Consider the following 11,133-nt stretch of genomic DNA (forward strand, 5'->3'; position numbering starts at 1 on the left):
ATACAAATATCAAATCGGGTCACTCCTTATCTAATTATTTTTTTAATTCCTAATATACCTCTCACTAATCAGGTTTAGTGGTTAACAATAATTAGTAAAAATCTTAAGTATTTGAATTGATTATTGTGTATTTTTATTTGTGTTTGGGGGAGTGAGGTGAGAGTAGAAGGAGGGAAATTTTCTTTGAGAGGGAACTTTTTTTATGAAAATGGAAGATGATTGTGAGGAGAGAATTGTTGTTGCTGAATCTTTAGCTCAACTTCAACAAGAAGCATATATGATGAAGAACTCACAAATGGACTTATATGATGAACCAGCACTCTTGGATCATGATTTTCGTGAACATGAAGTGTTTTTTGAAGAACCAACCCAAGAAAGTAAACAAGTTCAAGATACAAGTATCCCAAATACACAAGTAAAGCTGTTAAGTAGGTTGAATTTTTGATTTTTTCTTTGCATAAAAAAAGGTAAAATCTTCAATGGAATTGAGAAAATAAAGGAGTGAAGGGATTACAGTGAAAAAGTTGACGACATAAGAGTTGAGCAAGGGTTTGTAGAGTTTAAGGAAATCATGGATTGCAATTATCTATTCCAGGGTTTCACTTGCTGTTCTACATGAGTGTTTTTTACTCATCTGTATTGCCCACTTGATGTGTGGTCTTTAGTGTGGACTGTGGTGGCAACAGACGGAGTTAAATAAACAAAAACTGGTTAGTGTGTAATCTTGGGTGGGGGGAAGTTGACCCCCAAAAAATGACGAGTAAGAAAACTGGTTAATGTGGAATCGAGTTGTTTTCAGCTACATCAACAAACACCCTTACTATGGCCTAATGTTGGGTTTGATAATGCTTCTTTTTTTCAAAAAGCACTTTCAAAATACAAATATAATAATTATTTTTCATATTAGTGTTTGGTAAAATATTTTCAAAGTGCTTTTAACTAAAAGCACGTCCAAAATACCCCAACTTTTAAAAATTGGGGGAGAGTAGCTTTTAAAACCTGGCTAAATTGGGGCCTATGCCACTTAATTGGGGCATATAGATTTTTTCATCCCCCAATAGAGAATGATAAGGGGTGTCTAAATTTATAGAAACTACCAAATTTATCCTCTAAAATTTTTTCATATTACTAAATTACCCCCATCAACTCTTAATAATAAACCTAAATCTAAAATCAGTTTTCATTTACAACCTAAAAACCGATTCTTCATCTCCTCTACTCCCTCTTTTCTCTTTTTCCTTTTCTTTTTGAAATAAAAAAAATCGTCGATTATCGACGATCCAAAATCGATTAATCATTTTCTTTCTTCTATAAAATGTCTAAACCATCAAGAATGAAGCATCATACTAACAAGAATTATTCTAGTGACAACAATCCCGGAATTTTTGAAGCGATTCGAACGAAAACGAAGGAAGTGCAGGAAGAAGCCGAAGCCGATCGTATCGCACAAGAGGAGAAAATGGGTCGAATCAGTTACTTTTATACCAACCCAACCCTCTAAACTTGGTTTTAGTAACATGCAATAGGTTAGACATCAAAAATTTTGAAATCAAAAAATTTATGTGTTCACATAATCGGATTACGTTAATGTCGAAGTACCCGATTCTGGTTAGAAACGGGTTATGTTCTTGAATTAATAAACCGATTGTTCTGCATGTGATTTGAAATCGGATAACGTTAATGTACAAATAGCCCGATTCTTGTAGCCATTGTTTCTGTAACTTATTTTTGTTAGAATCAGATTACATATGTGTTCACAAAAACCGATTGTTTAGCCTTTTAATTTTTATATGCTTATGGACAATCGGGTTTTATATGTATATCGAGTAAACCGATTAGGTGAATCGGGTTACATTAGCACTTACTAAAATCCGATTGTTGGTTTTATTAAGTTAGGAATCGGGGTTTATATGTATATCGATTAAACCGATTGTTTACCTTGACTTGAAAAAATGCATTATATTTCATTGTTTGTTGTCGTTTAACTCGGTATTCTACATGCCAAACAAGGGCAAGGAACAACAGCAAGCCGAAAAGAAATATAATAGGAAAAATGACTTAGATTCTCCTAAGGCTTTGGGACCTCGTTGAAAGGGTGGAAAAAAATTTAATTCTTCCCACCGAAAGGCCACGGGGAGTAAAGTCAAAGGGCTCATCATCAATGAGCCACCACCTCAAGCGGGCAACCGACACAAGAAGAATCTGATTCCCCTACACCTACTGAAGAAGAAGGTGGTGACAAACAAGTTGAAGAAGAAGAAAGTGATGAGAGTGAAAGTGATGAAGAAGAAGGTGAGAGTGAAAGTGATGAAAAAAGGTGACAAACAAGTTGATGAAGAAATACGAGAAGTTCAAGAACAAGTGCAAGAACAAGGAGGAGACGCTCAAGATCAAGGTAAAAAATATGGTAAGAAGATAGATTCTCCAAAGAAGAAGAAAGGGGGCCACATGCCCGACTCGCTGAAGATGTTTGATCGTGGCCCTGATGATCCTGTTTTGGGGATACCCGGTGATTGAGGACATGTATTATGGGGTTACGAAGACAGTTGGTCCGCCATCGTTTAAAATACCACAGTAAGTACCTAAACCTTATGCTATGTAATGTAAACAATATTATCTGTGTAGTGTTTTGATTGTTGTCCATCGGGTTTGTTTTGTTTTATAGGATCACAAGGATGTTGTTCATCATATGAAGCCAGGAACATCAGTGAGTATGATGAGGCAATGACTACTGGAAGGAATAGAAACAATCGTTGGAGAAGTTCCAGAAGTAATCGATCTAGTAAATTCTACGAGGTTGATACCTGCGGTCGAGAATTTGGACCTTGGTTACGACAAACCTCTTTGTTCCGCCTTTGCCGAGAGATACTACGGGGAAACAGATACTTTACATCTTCTGTTTGGAGAAATGACGATAACTCCAAATGATGCGAAGTTGATTACCGGGCTAAGCATAGAAGGTAAAGACGTGAAGCACAAAGGGTACGCGCAAGAGCTTGAGTGGGACAATATTTGTGCGTTCACCAAGGAAGTGTTTCAATGGGATGAGGAGAAGAACAAGAAGGAGATGCTAGTAGGAAAGGCAAGGCAAGGCAAAGGATATTCCGTCTCTCGAAGCTAAGGGCCAACTTCATGGGAACAAAGAAGCTTCGTGCTGAGGGAAAAGAGGTGACGCTGGAACGTATCATCGCCACGACCAATGCATATGTCCTCTACATCCTTGGAGATGTTATCTTCCCTGATGTTTCTGGTGCCCGTGTGAGCGCCAACTTTATGCAACTGTTGCAACCATTTGACAAGATTCATGAATACTCTTGGAGCACCGCCATTCTTGCACACTCATTGAACGAGTTGAGAAAGGCTTCTAGGCTCAAAGGAACCAAATGGGATGGAATATGGATTTTATGCAGGCGTGGATATATGTGCACTTCCCAATATTTGCTCAAAGGGATTTTGAGAACAAGGAATGGAACCACAAGTATTATGGAGACAAGTACACCTACAGAAGTAAGATGAAGAAGCAAAGAACGGATTATCTGAATTTGAGACCCAGTTGGACAACTTGACAACGAAAGATGTTTTCTTTGATCCTTATAAGGAGGATTTGTCTAAAGGAAAGGAGGTTGTGTGCCGAGAGCAAAGTGATTATTTTGGGTCTTTGTTTCACCCAAGAGGATATGTAATGTACAACCCGCCGAGAGTCGCAAGACAATGCGGTTACGTACAAAAAATCCCAAAGGCGCACAAGATGTTCAACATCAATGAGAAAAAAATCAAGTCATATGATAATGATATTGGCATTGGTCACAAGCCTTTATTGGGAAAACAGAGCGTTTCACAGGTATCCTTTGGGTGGTCCATCTCGAACAGATGACGAGGCAATTCCGGATTACATGTCGTGGTACCTCAATGTTTCGCATACCCGAGTGATACGAGTAGGTGAGAGGCCCAAGATAGAGGACAAAGATACGACTCTCGAATTCCTGGTGCGTATTGTTACTCAATTACGGTTTTGTTAATGTTATTAGCGTTATTTGTTGAATGTTTATTGTTTAAAATAGAAACAGAGAAAGCGAGTCGGGTACTTGATAACCCAAGCAAAGATACAAATCAGGGAAGGGAAAAATGTTAAGGCCAATGAAAAGATGATTGATGAATTGAACAGTCTCGAAGATGTAGAAGCTGGTGCAAAGTTTGGGGAGCTGGAGGAGGAGGAGCCAAATAAGAAGAGGAAGAGAGCCCCCCAAAAAAGGATGACTGAAGGTGCATCGAGCAGCGCCCAACCTGGTGAATGAGGACGCGGTGGACGTGGACGTGGCGGTGGACGTGGCCGTGGACGTGGCGGTGGACGTGGCCGTGGACGTGGTCGTGGTGGGAATGTTCATGAATGAATGGTTATATTCATGTTTATGTCTTTAAGTATGGATAATTATGGAGTCAAAACTTAATTATATCTTGTCTTAAACTTATTGTCGAATTATGTTTGGTTATACTCCTACTTTATGAATGACTTAATTTGGTTTCTAGTTTATGAATGACTTAATGTGTGTGTAAAAAATGAAGGATGTTGCCATTTTTACTGTTAGAGTCGGTTTACATGTACCTATATGTAATCCGATTCTGAAAATTTTCCCAAAGGTTCAGTTTCAGAATCGGTTTACATGTATATATATGTAACCCGATTTCTAAGAAGAAAAGTTCTGTAACTTTAAGAATCGGTTTACATGTATATATATGTAATCCAATTGTTATGAAGAAAAGTTCTGTAACTTTAAGAATCGATTTACATGTGCATTACAATAGCCCAATTTGTTAGAGGTAAATTTTATATGATTTTCTAAGGACACAATCGGTCTCTATGGTCATATACAAAATCCGATTGTTTGAATTGAATTCAAAAAAAAAAAAAGTTGTTGAGACTTCGTCTATATAAGGACAACCTCTTTGAGCCACTCCGACATCACACACTTAGCCTATAAAATGGAATGGGAAACGTTTGAAGATTTGTGTCTGGTTAAATCGTTTGCTAATACGTTCCACGAACGTCCGAAATAAATCTTTTCAATGTTTTGGAAGAGAGTTAAAGAGTTCTTTTACGGGCGTACGTCGAATCCCAATAACCGTAAATGGATAGACTTGGCTTTTCGATTCAACTACATCAAAGGCGCAATGCGAGATTACGTAAAAGGTAGAAACATGGTGTACCACTATCATCCACAAGCCCCTCTTAGGGAAAAAGTGAGTAATGCGATCATTTTTATACATATGTCACCGTCAAAAGTTCACATACTAACATTTAAGAATGCATTGAATTGCAGCTGGAGCGTTTCAACGGGCTATGGAGAATTCTTAATGGGGAAACAAAGTTCATTCATCACAAAGAATATACGACGTTGTACCGACGTTCTTGGAGGTTCATTGACGAGCATTTGATGTGTCAAATTCTAGAATTCCCATATTGAATCCTATATATGTAGTGCGCTAATTTCCTAAACTATGTAATGAATATTTTGTTTATGAAAGTAAGGCATAATCGGATTATATAGATATATAAACACTGATTTTAGGAATCGGTTTATGTGGGTATCAATCGAACTCTGATTCTGGGTTTACATCGTCACTTAGAGAAAACCCAACCCAGAATCAGTTGAAAAATGCACTAACATAAACCGATTCGGGATTGAGTCTTTTGAAAAAAAAAATTTACAAGTGGTGATTCATAGTTAATCTAAGGATTAACTTGATTAAACACTTTTTAATTTTTCGAATTAGAAGGGCATAGTAGGCATTAACATAAATAGTGGATAAGGGGTTTCCATGAATTCTTAATGACTCTATTTTGTCATGTAACTATAGGCCCCAATTTAGCCAGGTTTTAAAAGCTCTAACAACGTAAGCTTTGGTCCCACCTAATTTTAATGCATGCTTTTTTCTTTTATATCCCTACTATATTCTATAAATGACTAAAATTGCCCTTAAATCTTTGATAATTAATTTTTTATATCTCCGTATCATATTCTTTAAAAGTTTTTATTTTAAATCTATATCACATTCTTTAAGGGTTATTATTTTCACTTTCAAATTATATTTTATGTGCCATTTCAATTAAAAAAATAAATAAATAAAAGCCAATATTAAATAAAAGAAGTTTAAATTACATCATACAAAACTTTAGTTGGAATTAAATAAATATTTGATTTTAGTATGATTTTTTTATCCCAAATTATATCTTTAAAAATATATATAAATATCTAATTATGTTTATATCTCATAAAATAGAATAATACTATTACTAGTAAACTTAGAAATGATTTATCTCTCAAACTATACAACGGATTTTCGTAAACTTTGTATCATCGGAAAGCATTTTAAAACACCTATCTAATGAATATAAATATGACTATCAAATTTTGCATATTTCTTATAATAATACTAATCTATCACTCCACTTATTTATGGTATAGGTCATCTAATTAGGGACGGAGGGAGTATATTAAAAGATTATGTCTGTTTTCTGTCATTTGTTACAACTACAATAAGTGAATTTTTATTTTACCAAACACAATTTAATTATTTTTTTTAACCAGCTTTAGCTTTTAGTATAGAGTTTACCAAACACATAACTACTTCTTTCACACAACACAGCGCAGCAGAAAAACGCTTTTACAAAAGCCGCAACATTACAAAACTAAGCCTAAGACACTTCTTTTAAGTAATTTTTTGATTTAATTAAGCCGCAAAAAGCTTCTTTTAAATAATTTTTCGATTTAATTGAGCCGAAAATAAACTTCCTCTAAATGATTTTTCAATTTAATCTTCCTTCAAATAATTTTTTCGATTTAGTTAAGCCGAAAAGTATATTAGCACAAAACCAAGCGATGTAAAATCCACAACGGTTACACATAGTCAAATCTCCAACCAATAACTTAAGCTATGAACAATATTTTGAAGAAAAACTACCAATTCTCCAAAACACAAAAATAATAATAATTTTTAATGTCTCGTCTTAAAAAGATAATTAAGCTCCATGACAAACAGTATGCACATTTTACAAAGGTACTACAGTATATCTTTCAAGAGAAAATACAACTGCGTAAACCACCACCGACATACTCTCCATAGTTTGGATTTGCTTTCATCCATTTCCTCGTCTTAGGGTCGTCAACATCAATCTTAAAATAATCATGAACAACGTGTTTATCCCAAGGGAAATCTTTGGGTTCGAAATCAACTAAGAATTGGTCAAAATCCTTGCTTGAAGTTCCAAAGCCCCTAACTTCACTAGAAAGCTCCCCGCCAGTTGTGAAAGCATCTCCTAAAAGAAAAGAAACTTGCGCCACCTGCCATTCAAAAGTGCCATTTTTCAGTTGCAGATAGCAAAACAGGTATCAAACACAAGACCACACTAGTACTTAGGATGGTTGTAAGTTAAAGGACATGGCAATAGTAACAATTATGACCTAGCTAGGGAGGAAGCATACACTATATTTATAATCTAGTTACAAACCCATAGGGATTAAAAACTAACAGCAATAAGACATTTCAGAGTTCCTTGTCAGATGAAATGGGAATCAAACAGGGATACCAAAGGAGATAATGTTGAAGATTATCAAATTTTCAATCCTTAACATTTCAGAGTTTCTCATCAGATGACACAATCAATTAGCGAACACAAAACTCGTGGACAGAACAACAAGACATCCATAAACGAGGACTGTTCGCCCAACTAATATGACAGATCAGCTGAGTAGCTTAGATACCGTCGACCTTTAGAATCCCATGATACACAAATAACAACCTTCAGAACAAACTACCGAAGTTCAACTCAATCCAATGACCACCTAATGAAATAATGACGGATAGGTGGGGATGTAAAAAGTTTTCGCTGTTACAGAATGCAGTACCATATTATTCAAGCTTCTCAGTAGTTAATGTTACAAGATTGTCGTGAAATTTTTTCAGTAGTCTCATAACTCATGGTACTAAAAACATATTAAAAAGTGTTTGATTCTAGTTGGCGAAGTTAAGAGATAGAGTATATACCGTTTTGTGCATGGCTATAAATTCAACTAGGATGCTTCTTCCAACTGTAATAAGTTCATAAATCGACTGACTAATCTGATCCAGTTGATCGCGTGTGGCAGTGTCAAATGGTCTGAGCTGCAGTACATTCAATTCAGATGAAGGCATGTAAATAACAACTGGTATAATTTATATGGAATCATGATTAAGGTATAAACTGGTGAGAAAAGAAGGTGTATGTACCCCGAGATTGACTGTGTCACTGTGGTTTTTACATATAAGATCCATCCGAAGATTAATTAGAGATGATTCAAATAGAATTCTCCACAAAGCGATACTTCCAAGTGGAGAGCCTCCGCCGGTAAGCGCAGAACGCCTGACTGAATTTAGTTTCTCTACTGCTTCATTTATCATCTCCGATGTTTCTTTGGCAGCCTCAGAAAACGCATGTCGAAGAGAAGAACGGGTGTTTCTGGACGGATTGCCTCGCTCTACACGGTTGTAGTTCATATTGACTACATCTAAAAAACATCCAAGCAGCGTTTCCGCGACAGATTTTCTTTCAACGCCTTGCTCCTGAAGATTTTTTATGCGCCCTCCAAAATCATCTAATATTTCATTATTATGTGCAACCAGTTGAGCTGGAGGAACCTTAGAGGGGCAACATACATCGAAAAGATACTGATCCAACGATTCCTAGAACAGAAACTCAACCATTGAAACGCAAAAAAAAAAGGATACTAATTTAGTACATTCAATGGTCTCAATGAGAACAAACAGGACGTACCTTTGAATTCTTGAATTTTGAAATAAATTCCAAGATGATGTCAAGAATCTTGTTGGACTCCTCGATAGATGAGGGACTAGTAAAAGGGGAATCCTTGAGTTGCTTCAACAACCAAACCGATTCACGTGACATGATACACAGACTATCGAGTAGGTGCTGAAACATCAAAAGAAGGTTATGTAATTCGGATTAGCCAAGATAACTTGTTAATTCCAAAGGATATCGACTTACCTTTTGTTTCCACAAACACGAGACCATGGGGTCCTTGCAAAGGATAACAGGACAATTGTGCCTATCTCCATCACCATCAACAGTCAATTGTTCCAGATGGTCAAAGAAACTATTTGCAACAAACCGCTGCTCCTTTTGTATCTTGATGAGTTGATCGAGGAAAGACTCCAACAACCCAGCCTATGAAGAGACACAGACACAGACACGGCAAGTCATAAAAAATATGTCAAATCCTATTCTAGACCAAGATAAAGCCAAGATTCCATTTCGAGCAGTAAATATTAGTTACCTGCTTTCGCCTGAAATCATCGCCAGATTCTGAACGAATTCTTTGCAAAAGTTTCATCAACGACAAGCTTCCACCATAGTATTCATTTGCAAAAACCACATGGTCCCTAACCACATCATCTGGAGACGCCTCAAGAGACAACCATCTATTCTGCTGGTAACTAATATTGATGTCATTATCCTGTACCAATATGAAAAAATCACGAGACTTGAGATTGGATATATGAAGGCAGAGATAGCGAGGTATAAACAAAGGTTGAACTTAGTTGCATACCTCGTTGGATGCATACTTTTCCAGGCCAGACGTTTCTAACAGGTCAAGAAACCCATCGAATGACCTCCTGTCACCGTACTTTGTGTTGACATCCGTCCAGTCATCTGCATCACATGCTGCTTCTTGGGAAAACATCTTAAGTGAAGAGTCTAAATCAAGTGATGGTTCCTTGATTTCAGATCTTGGATATATAAGTTGTTTTGGGGAACCATCATGTTCAATTCTAAGACTTAAGGTTTCATAGTAATCGTCTATCCATTTATCATCCATGGTAGCCGAAACACCAGTAATTGTTGTTTAACCAATAATAACCTGCACAAAATTGATCAGTTTCAGAGTTTTTCTGATAAATAATAAATGAAACAAAGATAAATCCGAGAAGAGTTGTGTGTAATAAGGGCATGGATTCTCCTGTTGCTTTAAAATAATTAGTCGAAATCCTTGCTGACTGTTGCCCTCACTGAACTAACTGTTCTAAACATACTGCTTATTGTATCTCACATCGGTTTCGCAATTGTAAGGCTACATCTTTGAAGAAAGAGATAGACACATTGATTAAACTTGTCGAATTAATAATTTCTGTAAGAGACTGATGAATTTCCAGATTAGCAAGCAGTCAGCAATGAATGTAACCGAAAGCCGAAGCCAGTCATGAACCATAGGTTTAAGATTATATCCACATCCTCCGTTATCCATGGAGAACCAAACTTGACATCCTCCAATTCAGTTCAAGGATTAGGTAAAACTCAAAACAATCAGCAAAAATCTCATGCAAACACTTGGATCAAAACCCATTACAAACCTAAGTTCTTATTCCAACTTATCAAAACCCCTGGAAAAAAATCGACATGATTCATGGAACTAAAATACTCAACAACTCTAACAAAATCTCATACGAAGACAATGACCTAAACCAATACAAACTGAGGTGGCATTAAATGTAAAAGAGAATTTCAGACTATTCTCAACAATTCAATTCAAGACCACCTTGGATATAATTTTCGACTAAAAAATTATTCACAGTTTCGTGACCAGAAACAATTCAAGAAATTCCACTTCGAATCAAAACAATAGAGGGATTTGAAACTCACCGTTCTTAAACTTCGACTTCCTTCTTCGTCTGAGAGAACAGAGAGAGGGGGTTTCCTGTAGCCGGGAGGGAATCTGTATTTTACCCCCCATACTGTGGTAGCTTCCTGAAGAAACCGAAGGAACTGTCCAGATTACCTTATGGGCCTAACCATCATGTTTAACAATTTTGGGAACTACTTCTCAACGGGTCCGGTTCCTCCTGGGTACCCCGGAACATTCCGGATTAAGAGTCAAAGGGAAATTAAGCTAAGGCCTAAAAAAAACTATGGTTTTGGGCATACTGAAATCTTATTAGGCATACTGAATAAAGATAAAAAAGGATGTGAAATAACAAAACTAGATATCCTCTTAACCAATTTTTTTTAATGACAAATCTACCCTATACGTATTAGTGTTAGTAATCTGGATTAGTGATTAAAACTTTTTTTAGTGATTAAGA

General features: G+C 36.4%; 1 protein-coding gene across 2 annotated transcripts; it reads right to left on the reverse strand.

Moving 5' to 3' along the window:
- Nucleotides 1–6,881: 6,881 nt before the first annotated feature.
- On the reverse strand, nt 6,882–10,804 carry LOC113312778. Of its 2 annotated transcripts, none has more exons than XM_026561521.1 (8): nt 10,694–10,804; nt 9,603–9,914; nt 9,330–9,509; nt 9,041–9,220; nt 8,810–8,965; nt 8,266–8,703; nt 8,044–8,160; nt 6,882–7,340 (listed from the first exon to the last, which is right to left on the reverse strand). In XM_026561521.1, exons 2-8 carry the CDS (start codon nt 9,870–9,872, stop codon nt 7,074–7,076), a joined length of 1,608 nt encoding a protein of 535 aa, XP_026417306.1. In that variant the 5' UTR covers nt 9,873–9,914; nt 10,694–10,804; the 3' UTR covers nt 6,882–7,073. The 2 variants fall into 2 exon arrangements, with proteins under 2 accessions (XP_026417306.1, XP_026417299.1); XM_026561514.1 differs by having other exon boundaries at nt 8,266–8,718.
- Between the last annotated feature and the right edge of the window lie 329 nt (nt 10,805–11,133).

This window comes from Papaver somniferum, chromosome 1, assembly GCF_003573695.1.
Source record: "Papaver somniferum cultivar HN1 chromosome 1, ASM357369v1, whole genome shotgun sequence".
Taxonomy (NCBI): domain Eukaryota; kingdom Viridiplantae; phylum Streptophyta; class Magnoliopsida; order Ranunculales; family Papaveraceae; genus Papaver; species Papaver somniferum.

What these genes read in the sequence shown, in the direction of transcription:
- LOC113312778 (XM_026561514.1), bottom strand. Translation starts at nt 9,872, where the DNA reads ATGGATGATAAATGGATAGACGATTACTATGAAACCTTAAGTCTTAGA. An exon ending in CGTGTTTGTGGAAACAAAAG is followed by an intron (nt 8,966 to 9,040) that starts GTAAGTCGATAT and finishes TTGATGTTTCAG; the next exon opens with CACCTACTCGATAGTCTGTG. An exon ending in GTGACACAGTCAATCTCGGG is followed by an intron (nt 8,161 to 8,265) that starts GTACATACACCT and finishes AATGTACTGCAG; the next exon opens with CTCAGACCATTTGACACTGC.